This window comes from Stegodyphus dumicola, chromosome 12, assembly GCF_044657685.1.
Source record: "Stegodyphus dumicola isolate Sdum_Otavi_A_Nest chromosome 12, ASM4465768v1".
Lineage (NCBI taxonomy): Eukaryota > Metazoa > Arthropoda > Arachnida > Araneae > Eresidae > Stegodyphus > Stegodyphus dumicola.
Window position 1 is genome coordinate 47,600,664 of NC_140779.1, and position 25,729 is coordinate 47,626,392.

At 29.8% G+C, this 25,729-nt stretch overlaps 1 protein-coding gene across 4 annotated transcripts in view; it reads left to right on the top strand.

The window, feature by feature from the left end:
* rhea (Talin_middle and talin-RS domain-containing protein rhea) overlaps window positions 1-25,729 on the top strand; it is a 194,189-nt gene that overhangs the window by 148,031 nt on the left and 20,429 nt on the right. For 3 of the 4 annotated variants that reach the window (XM_085827687.1, XM_085827689.1, XM_085827688.1), the window contains exons 48-53: window positions 154-300; window positions 5,324-5,493; window positions 6,870-7,053; window positions 18,214-18,339; window positions 24,125-24,241; window positions 25,016-25,201. In XM_085827687.1, the coding sequence (XP_085683813.1) occupies window positions 154-300; window positions 5,324-5,493; window positions 6,870-7,053; window positions 18,214-18,339; window positions 24,125-24,241; window positions 25,016-25,201 (930 nt within the window). Of the gene's footprint in view, window positions 1-153; window positions 301-5,323; window positions 5,494-6,869; window positions 7,054-18,213; window positions 18,340-20,756; window positions 23,691-24,124; window positions 24,242-25,015; window positions 25,202-25,729 lie in introns of those variants that run through there. The other variant, XM_085827690.1, reaches the window with a different exon arrangement.

Here is a 25,729-nt window from a genome sequence, read left to right on the forward strand (position 1 = left end):
TGGGGCTTTATACTGTATTTAGTTGTAAATTCTAAATTAGTCTTGTGGTGGATTATGAAACAAACAAAATTAATTTATATGACACTGCTTTTTTTTTTTTTTTTACATATTTTGAAATCTCTTACTAAAATTTCATATTCTTTATTCTTTCAGGTTGCTAATAGAATTAAAAGTAGTGTACAGGATCTGGGTACAGCATGTATTGATCTCACAAAAGCTGCAGGTTCTTGTCAAAGCAATCCTTCAGATACTTATAGCCAGAGGGATGTAGCAGATAATGCCCGTACAGTTACAGAAAAAGTACATATTTAGAATTTTGTTTATTAGCCACATATTTGCACTCTTTTTGTGTTTAGTTGGTTTTTTATAGTATATTTGTATGTTCAGAATGAACTAAAATATTAATACAAATAATAGAATTTAAATTTCCAATGGAGTACTTTATAAATAAAACATATGAATAGATGAAGAATTGTTTGACTATAAAGTACCTGGGATAGTCCTCTCTAAGGCATGTGTGGATGAGGCTAATCTTTATATAGGTAAAGATGAGTTAGTGTAAGACTCATCTTATGAAGACTTATTGACAAATAAAGGGAAGATATCTGATGAAGAGGTGTACGAGAGATTAAAGAACTTACCGTATTAGATGGGCCAGCAACACTAATTTCTGAAATGTATTTCTTAAGAAAGTGTGTATATTGTATGAATAGGTTTTCTTTTTCTTTCATCATAAGCAGCATTAGTGAGACCCTTAAAATTTGTTTATTTTCTTTTTGATTTATTCTTCTCATCTTGTTTTCTATATATATGTATTTTCTTTTTATAATGTCTTTTGATTTCATTTTTCTTATTTTCTTGTATCTTCTTTTTGGACAAATTTTACTTCCTGAAAGCAGGTTTGTTCATATCTGTGTAAGCTCAGAAAGTGGGGAGCATTTATATAATACACATTGATGGAAAATGAAATCGCAACTCCAAGGAGTTGAGCTAGTAAATGAAATTTTGGTAGCATATTTGCACTTCTGAAGGATAACGTTTATTCAAATTTTGTGCTAGATTAATAAATGTGACAGTGGTAGTGTCACTATGAATACGCAAATCATGTTTGATTTAAATACAGAATGTTGATAGGTGGGGATGAGTCAGTGTAAGACTCACCTTCTGAAGGCTTATCGACAAATAAAGGGAAGATATCTGATGAAGAAGCTGTATGAGAGCTTAACTTACCGTATTAGATGAACCAGCAACACTAATTTCTGAAATGTGTTTCTTAAGAAAGTGCATAAATTGTGTGAATGGGTTTTCTTTTCCTTTCATCATAAGCAGCATTAGTGAGACCCTCAAAATTTGTTTATTTTCTTTTTGATTTATTCTTCTCATCTTATTATCTATATATATGTATCTTCTTTTTAATGTCTTTTTGATTTCATTTTTCTTATTTTCTTGTATCTTCTTTTTGGACAAATTTCACTTCCTGAGAACAGGTTTGTTCATATCTGTGTAAGTTCAGAAAGTGGGGAGCATTTATATAATATGCACTGATGGAAAATGAAATCTCAACTCCAAGGAATTAAGCTAGTAAATGAAATTTTGGTAGCATATTTGCACATCTGAATGATAATGTTTATTCAAATTTCATGCTAGGTTAATAAATATGGCAGTAGTAGTGGCACTATAAATACGCAAATCATATTTGATTTAAATACGCAATGTTGACTATGTGTGCTTCATTTATCTTCTGGATTGGCCTTTGTGAGTAAGATTTGAGTGAAGAATGCCTTTAAAGAGATGAAGAGGGTGCTATAACCAGCTTGCTGAGTTTGAACAAGGCTGTGTGATAGAGCTACAAGAAGGTGGATTTTCTGCTCTTGATATTACATAAGACTTACAGGCGCATATCCACTGTGCAGGCAATGTTGACAGCAATGATTAGAAAAAGGTACTATCTCAAGAAGGCTGGGATCTGACCACACATGAACCATCACTCAAATGGAAGACCACTGTATTTGTTGCATGTCTGTGGCATGTTGAATTGCATTTGCAGCAGACATTCAAGCTTTTGTTGGTACCAGGGTGACACAGTGAACTGTAACAAATCAATTACTTGACGAACAGCTCTGAGCTGAGTTCTCTGTAGCAGCCATATCCATTACTACTATCTGCAATTTCAGTGATGTCAAGCTAGAACTCATTGAAGGGCAACATGGAGGTCTGTTGCATTCTCAAATGAGAGCCATTTGTGTCTTGGTTTCCATAATAGATTAGAAGAAGGCCTGGTAAACACTTGGAACTAAACTGTCTGTAGCATAGACATATTGGACTTGCAATAGTAGTTAATAGCAGAAGAATTCTGGTCATATCCCACACACTTTGAATACAAATTTGTGTCTCAGACTGGTGATTGCACTACTTGTGCTGCCATTCTTGAGCAATATTCCAGGGGCATTTACCTACTAGATAATGCTTACCACCATACCTTTACATATTGCTGTCAGCGAATGTGCTCTATAGAGTTTCAACATGTTGGCTTGGCCTGAAAGATCATGCGATCTTTCTCCCTTCGAGCATGCATGGGACATGATTGGACGACAAATTGAGCACCATCTACAATCAACATTATGATGTTTAAATGACTTAAGTGCAATAGGCATGGAACTCCATCCCACAAAATGACGTACGGAATGTGTAAGACACAGTGTTTGCATTCAACATTGTGGCAATTACAGCGATTTTTAATGTACCACCATTTCACATTTTAAATAGCTGTTCTCATGCATAAATTAACCTCTGATCTTGAAACGTAGTCAAATTTACCCAGACAAATTCATTGCCTATATTTCCTTCCTCTAAATTGATTTCTTCATGGTGCTGGGATTTCATTTTCCTTCATGTATATAGTATACCTCTCCACTTTATAATATTTGTCTATCTATTTATATTCCTAAATGTTTTTGGTTTAAAAATGTATGAAAACATCCTTAGGTGGAAGGAATACAGAAAAGTGCAAATTTCATGTAAAAATATTTTCACAAAATAATGTTGCATTTCTTTCATGTATCAGAGCCTTCCTCTTTTGTCTGATTCTTTCAATTTATGAAGTTTTAGTATAAAGTAATTGCAGAACTGTTGGTATTAGAGGATATTAAAAAATATTCTGATAACAAAACTGTCAGTTTAATCCATAAAATCTATTCATTTTTAAAGATCAAGTACTTGTAACTCAATAGAATTTAACCCTAACATAAGTTAATTTTTGTTAAGTGTGCATTTAAAAATTATACGTTTTTTTTTTTTTTTTTTTTTCCATGTACAGTACAAAGTCCGTAATCCGGACTCATCGGAACTTTGGCAATTCTAGATTAGGGTTTTTTCCGGATTATAGATCATCAATTTAAATCTGGTAAGATGACATGCAGAAATTATACAATTAAAAATATGAAATCATAATTTATGAAATAAAGAACAATTATGATCTAAAGGGTAACAAAATTTACAAAAAAAAAAAAAAAAAAAAAAAAGCTTAATATTTATTTGTTTACTTTATTAAACATTTCTTTCAATGCAAGTTGTTTAAGATGCTTCCACAAAAAATTCAAAAAGTTCCTTTTTCTTGTGTCATATATAGTGGACTTTTCAATGCCATACTTCTCGCATAATTTTGAGACAGATAGGCCTTTATCCATTTTTTGCAGCAATTCCACTTTTTGTTTAATGGACATCGAAACATGCTTTCGCTTTGTAGATCCTTTGGCAGCTCCAGAATTAGAAACTCTTTTTGACATAATCGAAAGTTCAAGCTTATTTCCTAACAGTCTGGAAAAAATAAGCAGGATCCAATTAAAAGATTAAGGAACAGTGCAATTTGCAACATTAACTGAAATGCCTTAAGGTCATCGAAACATGCTTTCGCTTTGTAGATCCTTTGATAGCTCCAGAATTGGAAACTCTTTTTGACATAATTGAAAGTTCAAGCTTATTTTCTAACAATCTCAAAAAATAAGCCGGATCCAATTAGAAGATTAAGGAACAGTGCAATCTGCAACATTAACTGAAATGCCTTAGATAATTTTAGCCTAGCTTATACCGTCCGTTATACATTAAACGTGCATGCGTAAATGCATTATGCGCATAAAGTTTGTAGCTTTGAGGCCCGGATTATGGACGTCCAGATTACAGACTTTGTACTGTAATTAGAAATACATGAAAAATCAAATAGAATCAGCAAAAATACGTAAATTACAAATTATGTTATATGCTTAAAAAATTAAACATTTGGTGTGTTCAAATCATAATTTTTACCTTTTCAAAGCTGAAATACCAAACACACAATAAATGAGTCATGTCAGTTATTCTTATTTTCGAAAACAATTCACTGATAATCATCAAAGATAGCCATATGATTCCATATGTAGTAAGCTGAGATTTGTTTGTGACTATCAGACAGACCTCATATTTTTAATATAAGGTCAAATGTTCTCAATTTGTTGTGCCATTTCTTGTAAAAAAGGTTCTTCAGAATTTAACTTATCCCAAGTAGATTATTTTTACTAAAGTAGTAATTTCAAGTAGACTATGAAACAGTTTGAGGCTACTAGATTGTTATGAATTTCTTTATTTATAGTTAGAGATCATTCAACAAAAAAAAAAAAAAAAAAAAAAAAACAAGGAATAAATTTTAATTGAAATTTAAATAAAATAATAATGCTTTGTTTTATGACTTCTGTAGTGTTAAAATAATGCATATGAAATTTATATTAAATGAACAAAATAGAAAGAAACTTTTCTTAGTTAAAAATGTAGGTTCACAACTTACACAATTTTTTTTTTTTTTTTTTTACTTTTGATTTATTTTCTAAAATTCTATTTCTACTGATTAAAAATAATAGAAAAGCAGTGATAAGTAGCAAAGCAATTACCTTAGAAAATTACTCAAAGAATAATAAAATCTGTGGGCTTTAAAAAATTTAAATATTGGTTTATATGTTGAAGGTAAAATGAAATATAAAAATTAATAAAATATACTATTACGCTGCATAGTTTCATTTGATAATATCGGGTAGCAGCTATGAATTAATAGTGTAAGCATTAACTTTATAATATCCTTATCTGTAACTTGAAATATTACCAAACGTGAAAATTTTCCAATTTATTGATTAGACATCTCGTATTAGACAAAAAAGTTTGTAGTTGAAGCCTTAAATTGTTTTAGTGTTCCTCAAATTAAAGAAATGCTGTATGACTTATTTGTGCACTTTTGCAATATTAATTATTCCATAATGTTGTAATTTTGCAAGTTAAAAAAAAAAAGTGTTGTTTCTAGGTGTCTTATGTACTTGCTGCTTTGCAAGCTGGATCACGTGGAACTCAGGCTTGCATTAATGCTGCTAGTACTGTTAGTGGAATCATAGGTGATCTTGACACTACAATAATGTTTGCTACTGCTGGTACTTTACATGCTGAAAATGAAAATGAAACTTTTTCAGATCACAGGTAATAAAAATTTTAGGTTCCCCCCTCTGCCCTGTTATAAATAAAATATGTAATATTTTTATGATAAATTATAAACACTTTTTTCTGACAGTAATTTGATTTTTCTGCTGTACATAATTACATGGTTGAAAAAATGCTATGAAATACCAATGAAAAATTTCCACAGGTTTTTCAATAATATCCATAAAATTAGTGAAAGTTTTCTTCAAAGCTAAATTCTCTTTGTATATTTAAAAAGGAATGTATGTTTCCAATTTTTTTAACACTTTTTATTTAAATGTGCATGTCTTACCGGTGTGTTGAAAATGGCAATAACTTGAAGTACAAGGAATTTTGAATTTTCTGTGATAAAATTCATGGTTCATGTGAATGATGCAGATATCTCAAATTCAAAAATTTAGCTTATTGTTCTTTTAAGGTGCCATATTTTTTACATATTCTGTTAATGCTGATACATAATATTTTGTGTAATATGTATATCAAGCATTTCACTTTGTCATTAGGCTTATTTTTATATTCAGAGTGTAATTTGCAACTACAAAGTAGCTTGTTTATAAAATTGAAGCTGAGGCAGTGGTTTTTGTAATTAAAATTGAAATGTATGCTTTATTTTAAAGTTCAGTATTATTAAAGTATTTGAAGTTTGGAATTAGTATTGATACTTGGGTAATTTAGAAAATGAGTGTTAAGTATGCTTTTACTAAAGACAGGTATCAAGCATTTTATTGAATGCTTTCTGTTTTGTATATGTATGTACTTTTAAAATATGAATTTTAATTCATCTATAATAAAATTTTAGTTTCATTTTTATGTAATTCATTACCCTAATCTTTCATTCTGTTGTCATGCTGAATTTTCATTAAAAAAGGGAGGGAATTGATTATATTTTTCTTCCTAATAATTTACTTGAAACAAAGAAAATACATATTAGCACATGTTTTTATTTAAGAAACAAACTAAACATATCGCATTTTACAAAAGATGTGTAAAAGTTTCATATTAGATTCACTCATGTGATTGGCCTTCATGATTTTCACTCTTGACTTTTGTGATTTTTTAATACAGCTTTTTTTGGGAGACTCTTAACTATGAAAATCTTGGATACTTTTTTCAACATGTCATTATCATGCATACTTTGTAATTCGAAAATGAAGAAGTGTGCAAATATACTACAGATTAGAATTAAGAAATTATTTTTTTTTCTTTTTTAAATAATATATAGAATTTACACAAGGATATGTGCAGTATTTTATTCCCATTTATGTATCCCTATTTATTTCCTTTGCATACTCCCTTCATTCACGTAAATTATTATTTTATTGAGTATCATGACTAGTTTTGTTAAGATTTCCTTTAACTTTTCTGTTCTCTTTTAGAGAAAATATCCTTAAAACAGCGAAAGCTCTTGTAGAAGATACTAAAACCCTTGTTGCTGGTGCTGCTTCTAGCCAAGAGCAACTTGCAGTTGCTGCACAGAATGCAGTAACAACTATCATCCAGCTTGCAGAAGTTGTGAAACTTGGTGCTGCTTCACTTGGTTCCAATAATCCAGAAGCTCAGGTAGGTTTTCCTGAAAGGGGCCAAAATAAAATTGTCCAATTAAATGATCAAGTTCATGCCAATAAATATGTTACCTGCCATTTAACTTGAAAGCAGACTGTGCAGTATTACTTTTACTGTTAATCATTAAAGTTTCACTTTTAATCATAAAGTTTTTAAATGAAAGTTAGCTTCATCAAAATCGCAATAACAACCTTGTATTTAGCGTAAGTATATTACAACACTCAATCGATTTCGAGGGCAGCTAAAGGTCCCTCCTCATCAGGAGAATGAAATTCCTAGAAAGGGAAAAAAAAGAAGAAAAATAAAGCATAAGCAAAGGAATCTCAGAAACATATGGTCCTTCACGTTGTGGTTGTGTTTCTGAGACTCCTTTGCTTATGCTTTATTTTTCTTCTTTTCTCCTCTTTCTAGGAATTTCGTTCTCCTGATGAGGAGACCTTTAGCTGCCCTCGAAATCGATTGAGTGTAGTAATATACTTATGCTAAAAACAAGGTTGTTATTGTGATTTTGATTGTCACATTGGCGTGTTTCTCTTCATTTCTAGTTAGCTTTATATTTAAAGTGTGTAAGTAAATTTTTTTTATATGATTGAAAGTGAAGTTATAAGATCAGTCAGTCTATATAAGAATTGGTGGAAAGCGTATTGATAGGTTATCATTAATTTTTTTTTAATTTATGAAATAATAAATTCAAATTTGGGGAAGGCTTATTTATAGGTTGTCAGTATTTTTTTAAAATTAATCATAATAATTCATGAAATAGTAAATTGCTATGTTAATGAGTTAACTCATCTGTCATCTGTATCTATATATTGCAGATTAATTTTCTTTTCCCCCATTTTCTTAGCTAATGAACTTCTGTGAAAAAATAATTTTCTGGGGGGGGGAGGCGGTATAATATTTTAAACTTGTATTTTTTACTTTATGTTAGAAATGCAAAAGTGTTACTTTTTAATTGTTATGAGTCACAGTGGAATTTAAAATAAAAATTTAAAAGTGGTTTATATATATATACAGTCAAAAGTCGTTAATTCAGACACCCATAATCCGGAATGATCTATAATCCGGACCTCAAAGCTACAAACTTTCTGCGCATGCGCGTAAGACCTGTACAACTGCAAATATGCGTGTGCACATGTGCATAATACGTTTACACATGCACGTTTAATGTATAACGGACGGTATAAGCTAAGCTAAAATTATCTAATTCAGTTAATGTTTTAAATTGCGTTGTACCTTAATCTTCGAATTGGATCCGGCTTATTATTTTTGCAGACTGTTAGAGCAATTTTGTAAAAGTAAGCTTGAACTTTCGATTATGTCAAATAGAATTTCTGATATATATTTATTAATATGTAAAGGATCTACAAAGCGAAAGTATGTTTCGAAGTCCATTAAACAAAAAGTGGAATTGCTGCAAAAAAATGGATAAAGGCATATCCTTCGTTTCTCTAACCATTCCGAAATCTGTTTATCAATTTCATAATGCTCTGCGGCCAGGGGGCAGGACGCCGCGGCGCGCAATGAATTGGAAGTTGATCTGTCAGCACTGTCCTTATCTTCAGGGCAGATGTTTTTATTTTATTTGGCTTATAATTCCTTACTAAATGTAGTATTTCATCTCAATGTACTCCGTCTTTGATATGATTTAAATCAAATTCCTCGTCATTATAATTCGCTTCCGATAGCGAAGAAAGTGACACAGAGGTTATTGAAAACGAAAAAATTTTTATTGACAAATTAGTCGGTATTCTCGACACAGCAATTATAGGACTTGAACAGCGGAACTTTGTAACTGAACAAGAAATTATGTCTGTTTATAGAATTAAAGAGAAAGTATTATCACATAAAACGAAGCAACTTAAACAACTTACATTGAAAGAAATGTTTAATAAAGTAAACAAATAAATATTAACCTTTTTTTTTTTTTTTTTGTAAATTTTGATACCCTTTAGATCATAATTGTTCTTTATTTCATAAATTATGGTTTCATATTTTTAATTTTATAATTTCTGCATGCCATTTTACCAGATTTGAACTGATGATTTATAATCCGGAATCGCCGAAGTCCCGACGAGTCCGGATTAACGACTATCCTTATCTTCAGACTGTATATATATATATATATATATAATTTGTCATAATCAAATAATCCTATAAAATATAGTATTCACAGTGTATTTTAAAATTGTTTGCTTTTAGTATAAAATCAAAATATATATTTGTTAAAGATATAAAGTAATAATAATTTCCATGTAATTATAATCTTAAAAACCCTAACAAAACAAAACCTCTGATTCCATATTGCAAGCTCAGAAAAACTTTAGTGGTAAAATCCCTAAAATTAACCCTGCTTTAATTGATCTTAAAAACTGTTTGCAAGAGAAAAATGGGAAAATTTTACCTCATAAAGAATTGAAATGAAATGATTCCCGATTTATTATGCAAGATTTTTAAATGCGCTTCCCCTCCCCAAAATTGTGGCAAAGAGAGAGATGACAAAGCATTTTATTGGAGCAGCAAGTGAAATAATTCTTTTTCCAGGTGGCTTTCTCAAAATATTTTATTGCCTGAAAAAAATGTACATAACTCTTGAGAATATAGCCCTTTTGCTGAATTCAGTTCTGTAATTTAGGTGTTGATTCGTTGTAATAATGAACAATACTCTGCTCCAAATTACTAGTTTGGGCACAATAATATTGTACGATTTTAATAATAAAAGTTTGGGCCTAAGGGTTATGGTGCAAGGGTTCCGAGTTTTCTTTACATTTTCCTTTGTAATTTTTACAATATACTTGGATTATTTGCACCTAAAATATTAACCAGAAAAAAATAATTTAATCCATATTTATTGAATACCATCTTGAAATGAACACTATATCTGCTAAAGTGCTTACCTGTCTTTTAGTTTTACACCTATTGGTCATAGATATATTTTCATTTACAAAAATGTTTTAAATTTTGCAAATATTCATGTTTCGGTATTGATAGAAATAGAACAGATAGTATAGAATGTAAAAAAATCAGTTTTGTAAAAAAAATATAAAATTTGACTTTTTATAGGATCCCTCAGTTTCTAACCTATATTTAGGAAACTTTTCTTATCATAAAAAATAAAACACACACACACACACACACACACACACAAAAAAAAAAAAAAAAAAAAAAAAAATGACTAAGATATTTAATTCCAAAATATTCTGTATTTGACATTATTTCCAACTTGTTTTAATGGTTAATTAATATATAAATTAGAATAATTTTAAGTTGATTTTTATAAACATGAAATGATATTTCATGCTTTTATTTAGTTTACTTCTTTAGTTTGTCACTATGATTAAAAAGTTTGTCATTGTCATTGATTTTTAAACTACTTCCTGATAAGCTATTGAGTTTAAATTTTATACACATGCTGTTTATAAATGACAGTGCGATCTGATGAAGTAATTTTTTCAAAATTCAGCTTAGATTTTTTTTTAAATTTAATATTGAAATGATTTTTGCACCATCTGATTGAGAAAACATTTAAATGAAATGAGTGTGAGATTACAAACGTAATTTAAGATTTTTTTCGAAAATTGCTCGGGATTTTTTTTTTTGGGGGGGGGGAGGGGTGGCTATTTGATATTCATGATTTTCAATATCAATTATGAAGTTTTGAAATTTTCACAGATTATAAAACAAACTTTTGGATGTATTTGAAAACATGAATGATTTTTAAAAAAGAAAGAAAGAAACTAATGAAGCAATTTTTTACGTTTTTTACTTCATTGTGTGAAGTAAAAAGGAAGTATTGTAATCGCGAAAAGTTTCAGGCAGCATATTTCAAAGAAAATATCTATTTTGACCGCTATCGAATGCAATTTAACGATGTTTTTGCGTGATATCTGTATGTAAGGACAGAATAAAATACTCTTTTCCTTCAAAAAAATTATAAAACTGCTTTAAAATTAATTCTGAAGAGAATTTTTCATGGCGTCTGTACGAACATATGTACGTACGCACGTATCTCGCATAACTAAAAAACGAGTAGCCTCAGAATGTTGAAATTTTGTATGTAGGACTGCTATAACACGTAGATGTGCACCTCGCATTTTGGTTGCAATCGGCCGCGCCAAACGTATATAAATATATTAATATATATATATCCACTTTGTTACCCGGCTCAGTGATCTCAGTTGCTTTACTCTTATATGTTTGTAAATTGTACATTTTTTGCTTTAAAAATGATTGTATTATGTTGTTTTTATCTTCTGGTTAAGGTTTTTATGCCTTTAGTAAATCTGTATGCAATATTTTTAGAATTATCAACAATTTTAAATTTTAAAGTTGTCTAAGTGCCGCTAAGCCTTTTTTATGGTGGCCATTGATGTTTACATTTGAAACAGGAGACTAGTGGATTTGTTGCCAATCTAGAGAAACAGCTTCGCAACAACAAAGATAACGCATTCATTTATTATTGCCAATTAAATCATGCTTAATTCTTTCTGGATTTTTTTCGAGGAAATAAGTGTTTAAGATTTACTTCGTAGTTTTTAATATAGATATTTTGAGTTTTTATGTATTTTTGCCTTGTCGCGAAGTGAAAACTGAATTAATTGAATGAGAAATACTCAATCGTCCATGAAAAACTGTTTCTTTTTTGTTTTGTTTGCTTAATTTCTTTTATACTTCGTTCTAGCTTTGTTATAGTATTTGAATAGAACATGTGGCAATGATTAGATAATTCTATTCTTTAAATGATATAAATTTTGTGCATTATGAGTTATAATATGAACGAAATGTATAAGTTAATTGTTATATAATTATTGGATTATATAACAGTTAACTTAACTTAGTTTCGTTATATAGTTATTATATAAGTTAACTGTTATATGATTATTAATACTGTTAAGTGAATCTAGCGCCAGAGTGTCGCTATGGTAAACAAATACTAGAGTGAATTTTAAAGAATGCATTTATTCTATTGTGGTTTATGTGCTGTCGGCAAAGTAGATTTAATTCAATCCAATAAGTTTAAATGAAATGCAAGAAGAAATGCGTATAATTTAATATTCTGTACAAGGAAGTCATGTGGTGTACACATCAGATTTTTTTTTTTAAATATACTACTGTGTCAAACATTTTCATTAGGCATTTTGACTATTTTTTTTTAATTTCATAAATTACATGTATTTTAGTAGTATTTAATTTTAAAAACTGATTTTCGTAATTTTATTGTGGTATGTGATATTACATTTTTTATGGGACTTTAAATTTTTAAGCATCCAAGAATACATCTACAGTACAATCCCGATTATCCGCGGAATTGGGTGGCGTGGGTGCCGCGGATAACAAAAATCGCGGATAATCCGAAAAAAAGCTAAAAACGGGTATAGCAAAAGAGAAACCAGTCATTCCACTTTGAAAAATCGTTTTATGTACAATAAAACGTAAGATAAACAGAAGTAAATGTTTAACTAACACTAGTATATCATTCAAAACTAACCTAAAATGCATTTTGTTAATGAAAACAGAAAAGTGCTTTCTACTTAAGAGAGGCGTCAAGGATGCACAATTGCATTTTTCGTAGCATAAGTTTCTCGGCCAACTCTGCGTCGTCTTGTTCTTCCAAATAGCTCAGTAGTCCGTCGACTTCTTGCAAAGCCGCTTCATGAGTCTTCCGCATTTGCACAGTGGGCTCTTCTTCGCTGTCCTTCATTCTTTGTCTCTTCTCTTGCTTTCTTCGCAATTTTATCATCTGTCAAGCGTTCGAAGCCAGGTTCGTTGACGTCACACTCCAACCACTCGTTAATGTTTTCAGCATCGACGTTCTCACCACCCGGAACTGTTTTCACCATATCAGCAAGAGTTGCCGTGGGCGTGTCTACATCTTTATTCTCTTCTTCACTACTCAAAGGGGTAAGGTTGTTGTTGGCTTAAACATTAGGCATGAGTTTTCTCCATGATTTTATGAGGGTTGATGGTTTCACTGAGTCCCATGCAGATACAATATCGTAGATGCTGTCCAAGATTGTGTAGTGTTGCAAAACTCTTTCAGATCATAATCTTCAATTTTGGTCATTAGCAGCTTGGTTCAGTATGTTCTCTTCATTGTTGCAATGACTCCTTGGTCCATGGGTTGAATTAGTGCAGTAACGTTTGGGGGGGGAGAAACTTTGCAAAAGTTTGTCCATGAGAAGACTTTAGCATGCTTTTTGCTAGGTGAGAAGGTGTGTTGTCGATCAATAGCACAGCTTTTTCAGGCAGGTTTTTCAATTTAAGATGTTTACGCATTTGAAGAACAAAGATTTTTGGAACCATCTTGAAAAATGTTTCGATTAATCCATCCTTTTTTTTATTATTATTATTAAAGTAATCAACGGGCAAATTTTTTATCCTTGTGCCTTGAAAGATCTCTCTCTCTCTCTCTTTTTTTTTTTTTTTTTTTTTTTTTTTTTTTACTTTTCAATGACAACAAGTCTAAGTTTATGTCCACTGGTAGCATTACTGCAAGACATGATAGTGATCCTTTCCTTGCTGCTTTTATGACCCGCCGCTTTACTTTCACTTTTACATACTAAAGTGCAAGTGGAAGACATTTCCACAAAAGTCCTGATTCGTCGGCATTGTAAATTTGTTCAAAAGATAGCTCTTCTTTTAAAACAAATTCATGGTGGAAATCGTAGGCTGCTTGTTGGTCACCACTAAGTTTCTACCCACGAAGTCCAATTTCTCCAATTCCATATCACTGCTTAAAATGAGTCAACCAGCCGGAAGACGCATCAAAATTTCCTTTCAGGCCTAACAACTCAAAAAAGGTGTTTTGTCTTCGCTGCAGTGATACGACCATTTACAGGAGTACCATTTTTTCGAACTTGAGCTAACCACTCTGTGTTTTTTCCGCGATTCCGTAATCCAATTCCATCTGCTGCCTTGTAGCGCCGTTTACTACTTTGGAAATTAATTCCGGTTTTTGCGCAATCGTCAACATAAACTTCTTTCGTTTTACTGACATTTTAAATCGGTAACGAAAAACACAAAACCAAAAAGCGCAAACACTATCAATCTTAAACTAACAATGGCGAGTGGGAGGAACTGGACGTGTCAGTAAGATTAAAACGAGAGCGGGCGGTGGAGCGGGCACTGCAAGGGTGAGTAAGAAATCACTTACTCATCAGAGGGGAAGGTTCTGAGAAGGCCTGGGATATTTTTGCCATAAATAAGCCAATGTTTAGCAAATTTAACATTTCTCTCAGTTTTGTGAACATTTTTATTTTCTTTGCTTTGCGCTTGTAAGGAAAAAAAAAAAAAAACTTTGTGCGGCAGGCGCGGATCGTCCGCTCCTCGCATAATCCACCCTCGGATAATCGGGAGTCTACTGTTTTGTAAAGATTTGAAATTTTCAGAGGTTATAAACCATATTCTTCATCTTCTTTCTGAACAGTAACTTAAAAACTGATAAAATTATTAATGAGTTAAAAGGAGAAAATTATTTATCATATAATGTAATGGGAGCAAGAGGTTAAAAAATCCTCTTTACAAAATTCATCAACAAATTTACATCATAAATGATAAAAGTTAATAACAAAATCTGTTAATTGCATTGTCAAATGTAAAAACCATTATGCTTATAAATTTATCAAGAGCATTATTAATGTTATGAAACAATAGATGAATTTTGTAAAGAGAAGTATTTAATATTTTGTGTTAATTAAACTATAATAAATTATTTTTCTCCTTTTAGTGTATGGTTTTTATCAGTTTTAAACAAAAGGTATTTTTTTATAATAATCTTAACCTCCCTTTAAATGCCAATAAATGTGATTCTTTTGTGATTTAATAATGTGACATTCTGTAATTTATAATTTGTTACACATGGTATGCCAAAAGAATTTCCATACAAATAATTTATAAGTTTTTAAACACAAAAAATTCATTATTAATATTCGTATGCAGTATTATTTTAGTCATAATCAAATAATTATAGAAACAACTGATTTTTAATTTATAAAAATAATGTTACAGTTTGGACATGTGAAAATTCCGAAGCCGATCACTGTTTTCTAGAATATGAAGTCTGTAAAATTTTGTGAATAAGATTCCTTTTTAAAAAAATAGTGCATTAGTCAATATTTTTCACAATAATCTGCATAAGAAATATTTGTTACTTCATTTATTAACATCAGAACATCTTTTTTATGACTGATATTTTATTTATAGTTATATACAGATATTTCAGTCTTCAACTTGTGTATGGCCTTTGATTTCTAGTTTTAGAACTAAATATCTTGGTAAATTTTTGTTGTACAGAAGTCTTAATTTGGAAAAAAATAAATAAATAAATGAGTGTAACATCTTCCTGAATCAAGGTAAAAGGTCCAAAGGAAGGTTTAATAAATCAGATTTTGTAACTTTTACAAATATATATATTTTTTAATTTAAAAATACTGAAACATGAATATTTGCATCCTTTATAAAGTTTTCATAATTAGAAGTAAAAAATAAAGACCATGTGAAGACTTGTGGACATGTAGATTTTAAGTATAACTGCGTACAAAGAAAATAATGCAAGTATAAAATAAAAACATAGTGGAGAGAGATGAAATGTGGAAATTTTTTTAGAAAGTATCCTTTTGTAAAAAATGCCCCAAAGATTTTTGTTTTAAAAAGTTATATCCAGCTGTGCAATTACTTTCAAAATAATTTTTACCCTTGTAAACAAGAGACAAAAATGAATGCATTGTTTAGTAGTAAGATTTTTCCCTACACTAAATAATTATCCCAGTTCTGCCTTTACATTCTGCACACGTGCAATTGGATTAATATCACTACAAAAAAAAAAAAAAAAAAAAAAAAAAAACTTAAGATTTAAATTTTTTATTTGTTAAAAGATTTCTCTGTTTTTTAGCTTTAGTTTGTTTTTCATGTTTTCTATTTTTAAAGTGAGAAAAGTCTTTGTGAATGCAAAAATGTGTCATGGATGTAAATGTGTTCATTCAGTTTGGAAAATACAAACAAATTAGTTAATACAGTCAAAAGTCGTTAATTCAGACACCCATAATCCGGAATGATCTATAATCTGGACCTCAAAGCTAAAAACTTTCTGCGCATGCGCCGCGTTCACACATGCGCATAGGCATTTACGCGTGCGTGTAAGACCTTTACTACTGCGCATATGTGTGTCCGCAAGCGCAGAATACGTTTTCGCGTGCGCATTTTATGTATAATGGACGGTATAAGCTAAAATTATCTAATTAACTATTTCAGTTAATGTTGATGATTGCATTGTTCCTTAATCTTCGAATTGGATCCGGCTTATTATTTTTTGCTGACTGTAAGAGCAATTTTATAAAAGTAAACTTGAACTTTCGATTATGTCAAATAGAATTTCCGATTCTGGAGCTCCCCAAAAGATCGTACAAAACGAAAGTATGTTCGGATGTCCATCAAACAAAAAGTAGAATTGCTGCAAAAAATGGATAAAGACATGAAGAAGGTGACAGAGAGGTTAGTGAAAACGAAAAAATTCGATTGACAAGTTAGTCAGTATTCTCGGCATAGCAATTATGGGACTTGAACAGCGGAACTTTGTAATTGAACAAGAAATTATGTCTGTTTATAGAATTAAAGAGAAAGTATTATCTCGTAAAACGAAGCAACTTAAACAACTTACATTGAAAGAAATGTTTAATAAAGTAAACAAATAAATATTAAGCTTTTTTTTTTTCTAAATTTTGATGCCCTTTAGATCATAATTGTTCTTTATTTCATAAATTACGGTTTCATATTTTTAATTTTAGAATTTCTGCAAGACATCTTACAAGATTTAAATTGATGATCTATAATCAGGAAAAATCGATAATCCGGAATCGCCGAAGTCCCGACGAGTCCGGATTAACAACTTTTGACTGTATTAGAATACAACATCAGAAATGTTGATGACAAATATTTCATGGCATGATTAGCCATATAAATTCCAAATTAATATTGAAAAGTAATGGAATGTACACATGAAAGCTAAAGCAAAACATTTTTCAGAAATTCACAATCCGTATTTATGATTAAAAAAAAAGAGCACCTATGCCAGTGCATTAAACAGCTTCAACGATAAAATTAATTTTCTTCTGTAATCAAAATGTGTTATATATATAATGAATCTCTATTAAAAATTGTATTTTCGTACAGAAATATGAAGAAAATCTTCATAAAATTTGCCATGCTGAATTTTCTGAGATTCAAAATTTTGTTTGTTTATATTCAAAATCAAATGCAGCTTATGGACATTGTCTTAATAATATTGATTTTGCAAGAAGACTTTCTGTTTTCCATCCAGGAAGAGAGCCAGTCTCTGTTATTTTATTTTTGTCAGTGGATGAAACTGTTGCAGTAAAAAAAAAAAAAAAAAAAAATCCAGCTTTTTTTTCTGATAGATCATAGTTTACAGTGGTCGAGTCTGCATTTCATAATAATAAATCAAGTTATGTAAATCCCTCATTGCAGACTTGCTCTTATGTACTTTTGTTCACAGATAGCATTAACCCTTCATTTATGTCTCCGTACTTGTCCACCTCCTTCCTGTTTTACACAAAAAGGAAAAAGATTTTGTAATAAGAATAAATGATAGAGCCGCTCAACCAGGATAGTGGTTAGTGACTCTGACTGCTGCACTGAAGGGCAAAAGTTCAAATCCTGGAGAAAGCATGGATATTTTTAAATGTATATTATCTATGTGGCATCGGGTCACTCTAAATATGTGGTGAGCCAAAATCCTCCCGAGAAGTTGGTGGTAGGGAAAAAGGGGTGGGAGATCCTCGGATACATCTTCCCCAGGATACTTTCCATCAAAATTTGAGGCAAAACTGAGCAAAGTCATACTGTCACCCATATGGTGCTCAAAGCTTTTGCCTTGTCTTCCATGCTGTGGTACTATAGTACAATGTTCTGCGATGTTCTTGAATTTTGTAAATAGTATTTAGTTTAAAATGATAGGTAGTAAATTATGGAGTCATATGTTTATCTACGTGATATACACACCTCATGAATCTGTACAGGATTCTTGTATTTATGGTCACTAATTATCTGAATTCTACTGTTTATATTATATTATTAAGTATTTACTGAAAGTCAACAAGTTCTCCAATTCTAATTCAAATTCCATTCTGAATTTCATTGTAGGTTCTTTTAATCAATGCTGTGAAAGATGTTGCTACTGCCCTTGGAGATCTAGTACAAGCTACAAAAGCTGCTTCTGGCAAGAGCATACATGATCCAGCCATGATATATTTAAGAGATTCAGCGAAGGTATGGGAATTTTTCTGACATTTTTGTTTTAACTAGTTTTCATTTTAAGTCTCAAATAGAAATTGGGGAACTTTTAACAGGTATTTGCTTAGAATTCCTACGTTTTCGAATATTTTTTAGTATGCATGCAATAGTAGCTGACCCACACACCTTTGAATGTGTGTAGATTTACGCCTATTAAGTATAATTATCACTTCGCTGAAGAGTCAACATTGGTTGTAGAAATGTTAAAACTGTCCATATATTTTTTTGTTTTTCCCACAAAATTTCTTTTCTTTCAGGTGACTTTTTACTATCATTTATGTACAAAACACTACTTTTAAGTTCTTAAAGTCACCAAACAAAAGGTTTTTATTGAGTAGTTTGTGAGTATGGTTAATCAGAAAGTACCAAGTTATGCTTTAAATATCTTTACTTTCTTCTACACTTAATCTCTGATAATCTTCGACTTCAGCTAAGTCTTGCATTTGAACATAATGGATGAAGAGCATTCATACCCGTTAGCAATAATGCAAATATACTGGCTATGTTCTTTAAAAAAAAAAAATTCTGTTGACAGAATTTTAACTTTCATTTCCTTTCTTTGTACTGTATAATTTGTTAGCATTGTTCTATATTTAGAAGATGAGAGAAGTCAGATAAGATAGAAGATCATTTTTCTTTCTTCTTTATGGTAAAGCAGTGCTGTGAAAGATAATTGCTTTCAGTGTTGGTATTTCAACTTTATTCTGAAGGGTTACTTAAGTTTGGTCTTCATATTTTTCTAGTTTGCCTACAGAGTAAGAACTTTCACTATTTAAAGAAATGAACCTAATGCTAGATTGCACCGAAATATTTCGTTTTGTGCTGTCGAGCAATTTCATGAATCTTAATTTGAATTATTTCAGAATCTGTTGGCTTATATTTCTTACAGTGCTGTTTCTCGAATTTTTGAGAACGACTTTCATTGTGGGATTTTGGTCACATTTTGAACTGCTGAAAATTGTTCTTTTGCTAGAACATACCAATATTTGCTTTCTCAGTCTTTTGCTTTCTTTGATATTCCTTTCTTAATGCCATATCACCATTATACAACAAGGTTTAACATCTCAACAACAGAACTTTTTCTTTTAAAATTATCAGTATAATGACAGTGCCTCATTATAAAACAACTATCAAAACTCCCACTTAATAACGTGAACTTGGTAGTTCAACTTGGTTACTCAACAATGCATACAATATTCATGGAAAAAATATCTGTAGCAGCCGAAGGCAATATTTTTTTTTAACTTTCAAATACATTAGTAGAGTGTGTCAGCTGCTTTACCAGCCTCATCAGTGACACTGATTCTAAACTGAGGGACCAAAAGAAAGGGGGTTCAGCTTGCAATTTTTTAAACATGGTAGTAATAGTAGTACCAAAAAAAAAATCTTCATTAATGAATCATTTTTGTATGATAAGACCTATAAGAAATTTTTCATGTTGGAAAAAGCATTCAAGTATCAGTAATTGTTGAAACAAAGGAAGGTATTTTAAAATTGTGTGAACAGATGTATCATATTTTGCTTTCTTCTGTACTTTCTCAGCTGTATGCAAAATTAAAAATTGTTTAAACAAGCAGTGACTAAATATTATAACAGTTACTAATTTTTTTATGTATTTGTTCAACTATGTAATCAAAAATGTATATATTAGTAGTAGAATTATTTTATGAGATAATGCTACAAGTTAAATATTATGCATCAAATCTGTATATTATGATTCTTTTGTGTCATTGCATGGTTATGTTATACTGTGTTTTAACTTGTTATGTAACAAATAATTTATAGTTTTTCTCCCAGCAAGTGTCATTGCAATTGTCATTAATGACTTTTTAATTATTTATATTTCTGAAATGATGCACTATTACATGGTTATTATTTTCCCAGTTTTTAAAAGATTTCGAAAATTGTATGCATTTGTTCGTAAAATATATGTTGCTTATATGCTTATGACTAATTGCCTTATTTAAAGAGAACTCTAAATTTGGCTAAATGATGTATTTTCTTTGTGAAAATTTTAACTTTTCCTCCTTCTAACACAAATCATTAATATTTCTGTGTTTGTTTAGTTCGTGTTGTTTCCTTTCAAATATTTTTCCTTATTGTGTCATTTCTTGGAGCATGATTTAAATGTGCTTTTCCTGCATGCAGTTTTAGATGTTAAGGCAGAGAACACAGATGGTGTATCACTGAGTTTGGCATGTGACTCCTACTAGGTTGTTAATTTATCAACCTGAAGAATGAACTGGTGTCCATGTCCACATAATGATTGATGAAATGTTCTTATTCTGCTGCATGCTTTTGGTGCACGCTAACTCAAAGGAATGAAAGGAAAATTAATTTAAAAAAGAGTACATCAGTGGTGGGTGACATCTCTGTTCTCTGTCTCAATATAGGTACAAATGAGAGAAAGTTGCACATCAGATGAGTGGCTTGCATCAGACCAAGAAGATGAACTTATTCGTTTGCTATCTGAACAGTCTGAAGCTGTGGATGAAATTGATACGACTCCTTTAATTGTTCATTGATCATATCAATTTAGTGTTTACAAACAAGACTTTTGCTTTCATTGGAAGTGCCTCTGACTGCACGAGTGATGTAACCTCCTAAAGCCATATCATATTGAACTTATATGCTTGTATATTGATGTGTATTTCAAAGAACAGCTAGTGTTTATTGTATTTTTCCAGTAATATTCTTACATTATAGTAACTTCTGTTTTTTACTAATTGTTTAAGTGTGGGACCAGTGGGTTCACTACTTAAATAAGTGCATAATTTGTTAAAAATCTGACAGTATTAATGCATGTAATGAGACTTTTTAAACGTGATTCAATTTATGTTGGTATACAGATACAAATTTGGTAGACCTAAAAATCCATAGCTTAATTTTATGTTGCAGTTTAACTGAAAATAAAGCTGAAGTATTAGACAAAAGAAATTGCTTTTAGCATCTGCCTTATTGTTTGTATTGTGTGATGATTTCTGAAAACTTAAATACCAATAATAATAATAATTTTTCAAAGCGGTCTTAAACTCCAATGAACAGAAATCATGAATAAAATTTTTCTTTCCAGAAATTAAAGCAATCCCATTTTATGCTTTTGAATGCTTCCCCCCCCCCATTTTATATATTTTAATTTGAAAAAATACTCAAAAAGCATTTTTCTTTGAAACTCTCATTTTACTTTGTATAAAAACAAAAAATATTTCTTTGTCCATCATTTAACAATGAAAAAAATCTAGCTACTGGATTCAGATACAAGATTTTTCTATCTTTTGGAATCCTATATGTCTATTTGGAAAAGAATCTGATGTAACCTCTGTTTGTCTGATCTTATGTAATTTAGTCAATAATCACATTGTCAGATGAATAAGTCATGAGTTTTTATAACTTATTTCCATTGATATAATTTCAGCTATCTAATTTGAAACATATTTTTGTTAACTTTTTTCTTAAAACTGTTAGTTTTCCTAAAACATATGTCATGTAAAAGATGTTTATTTCATCTGTATTTAAAGGATTTCCCCTTTTATCTAAGAAATTATTTAGAATCAATGCAAAGTGTAAACTTAACATGGTTTTGCTTTATAAAGCTGTTTAATTCGGCCAAACAAAATTCAAAAGTACACATTAAACTGTGATAGTTAATTAAATCCTTTAGATTTATAAAGTATGATTTCAAATCTTTGTCATTGTTATAAGATCTTCTTAATTTGTATCATATAACTTCTTTAAAATTATATATTAGCATTTTATTTCAATTTCTTAATGAGATTTTAAATGTTATCTATTTTATCTCAAATTGTTATTCTGATTATTCTTATTATTGTGTAAACTTACTGTTACTGCTCCTTCCAAAGTTTTATTGAAATTTAATCAATGTATTTAATGGTATTATGTGATCCAAACATATCATCCATTTAGATATTTCACTTAGTAGAACTTCTGTTCATAATAATTGACAATCTCTACATAATCTGAAGGTTTTTAATTTGTTTCGTAGCAAAGTGGACCATGGATAGAAAATCAGTTAAAGTTTACAGAAATAAATTAATGGAGGTGTGCAATATTTTTATTACCAAAGAGAAAAGTATTTTGGTGCAATACAAAATTTCATTTATTTTGAGAATATCTGAGGGTGGTATTTTATTACTAATAAGTAAATGTGGAGTTAGAGCATTTTGATTTTTATGCTGCTAATTAAATTCATTTGTAATCTAGCCTCAATAAAATACAAACAACTATTATTCATAAGCTCTGATTTATATTTGTTTGCAAAAATATATTAACATAGATGTATGTGTGATAAAATTTTAGTAGTTATACATTTTGCTGAAAAAAAGTTCTATTCCCTGTAAATATATATATTAGTTCTGGACATCTTTAATTGCAATCAAGCCCCGCTATCATGAACTTTATTATACCGGGATTTGATTGTAGTATCAGATTTCATATTTGTGTCGACTTTCCTTCATACACTGCTTTTATGTTTCTTAAACTTAATAATAGCTTATTAATTCTATTGAAATTTTCTATATAAGTTTTGCAGTTATTTGAAAATTATGAAATAAATATGGACAATTTGTTAATAATCATTGAAAATTGAACTAGTAAAAATAGTGTTATGCATTCAAGTGAATCTGATTCTATTGTAGATAAAACATCAAATTTTGTAAAATTTGTTTTGAGATTTAGTGTCTGTGATCTATTACTTATCAGCATTCTCTTGTAATGTGGACTAAGACGTCATCCTAGTTGAAATATAAGAAAAATTGATTTTAAAAATATCTGAACTATTTTGTCATTGAAATGTTCTAATTTTTATAAACATTTGTGTGTATACAGTATTGTAGGAAAATTTTTTGGCATCTTTTGCTCCAGATCAAAGTATAGTTTATTCCTGAAAAGAAAGTTCAGTAAAAATATATATATATATATATATATATAAAAATAATGATCAGATATGTTAATCTCCCCCTCCTCTTAGTTTTGCCGAAATGCATTGGTAATTTTTGGGCATCCCATGTTTGAACCTTATGCATTTAAACATTTATTCATTAGTGAATTTAGTGAAACAAATCTTTATTATTTAAAATGACTCCTGGGCTGGTGTTTTGCTACTGTAACAGAATTTAATAATCTCATGGGGCATTTTATTTGCACTATTACGATGTATGACATTTTGATCAGTATTATAAGCTGTGTTATTGTGATAATGTATAGTAATTTAAAGAAGAAAGTGTCATGGTATCATTAGATGATGTAATTTCTGTGGTGGTATATCTTGTAGATGACAGAATATTAAAATAAAATCATAAATCACTCCAGTGTATGCTTTTTTTCCATGATTATTTTATTCTAATGTTAATTCTTACGTCCAGGATATAGTTCTTCTATCGCCAATTTTAGTATTTTTTTCACCTTTTGTAATATAGAATTTTAATGAACTTTTTTGTAACTTACAGAAGAATTAATTTGATAAAATAATTTAATATAAATTTCTAAAACATTTCTTTAATTGATTCACAATATTTATCTTTAACGAGGTTTTTTTTTTTTTTTTTTTTTTTTTTTTTTTATGCATTAATGTGTATCTGTGTTCATTTTTAGCTTCAAAGTAAATAAAAAAATTCTTTTTGCTCTTTATTTTTATCATTGTTTGCATAATTTAATCATCTTTCATATTTTAAAGTTAGCATTATTTAACATTTTAAAATATGTAAATGCATAATTCTGATGATTCTCCATACATTTATTTTAGGTAATGGTCACTAATGTTACTTCTCTTCTGAAAACTGTGAAATCTGTTGAAGATGAGCATTCACGAGGCACCAGAGCTCTTGAGTCAACTATTGAAGCTATTGGACAAGAAATAAGAGTATGTTTTTGACATTTACATTTATAGGAAATATAAAATTATTTAATAGCACACTCCACTGACCTTCCAAAGTATAAGCATTGTATGAATGATTATTTACTTTCCACTACGACAAAAATGTGAAGCTTTTCCTCTCTAAATACATAACTGTATGCCAGTGTGTCCTTTTTAAATTAGATTTTCTTTCAATGATGGTAGTGAACGTCTGTTCATAGTGAACGTCATGTAATGTAAAGTAAGGTAATGCTTTTTAGGTCAGGAAATGATCAGAGTATGTTCATTACCGATTTTCGAAATTTCAAATTTTAACTACTAATTATGTTCAGAATGGTGATAAAGAAAATTTTAAATAACTGTTAACCACAAAAATTATTTTCAGCCGTACAGAAAAGCTTTGCATGTACTATTAATTTTTCATTCAGTGAAATATTTTGTGTTACTTGCTTTAATTATATTCAGCTTTATGCAAGTATCATTAAGTAAACTTTTTTTCAGACATAAAAGTCTGTATTAATTGCCTATCTAATGATTGATTGCAGTATGTTATCTGTTGACAATGCTAAATATTATGAATTCAAGATTTAAAAATTATACTGCAATGTTCTTTTGAGCTGTCAGATCATAAAAAAATCGTTCATATATTTTTAAATAAAGAATTTAACTTTTATTAGTAACATATTTGGTAATTTTTTTTATTTTCTAGAATTTTCTTCTATGCTTTAAATATGAAAATATTCTTTTATTTTTGATGAAAATCATATAATCAATTTTCAGGCGTATGATTCTTCTGATCCTCCAATGCGTTCTGCTACAGCTGAAGATCTGGTTAGAGCCACTAAACCTGTTACTCTTGCTACTGCTAAAGCAGTGGCTGCTGGTAACAGCTGTAAGCAAGACGACATCATTGTTGCTGCAAATATGGGACGAAAAGCTATTTTTGATTTGCTTATGGTTGCTAAGGTAAGTGTTGGAACTTTTTTCTTTGTAAGTTATTATGAAACTATGTTTTACTGAAGTAATAGAAGGAAAATGAATCCAATAAATAAAAACCTTAGCTATTAAAATTTTCTATTTATTGAAAAGTCTACTACAGATATAAAAATCTGTCTATTTAAGCATGCTATTAATATGAAGAAAAGATATGTAATATTTATATGTTGTATTTGTTACTTTTTCAGTGTCTGTATTCATTGATGAAATTAGAAAGAGAAAATTTTTTAATCATTATTATTTTCATTTTTGTAAACATTTCTAAATGAATTATATTTTGTTTTTGAAACAAACTGTCTTTTTCTCATGAAGAATAATTGAAAATTGTATTAAAATTATTCATAAAATATTTATTAAAGGTAGTCTAATGAGATAATTTAGTCAAAAATATTTTTCTTCAAAGGATAGATAGATTATGCATATAATAAGCATAACAATTATTGTTAAAGTAACAAATGTAATTTGAAATGTAATAATGACCCCAAAATCAGTATCTTT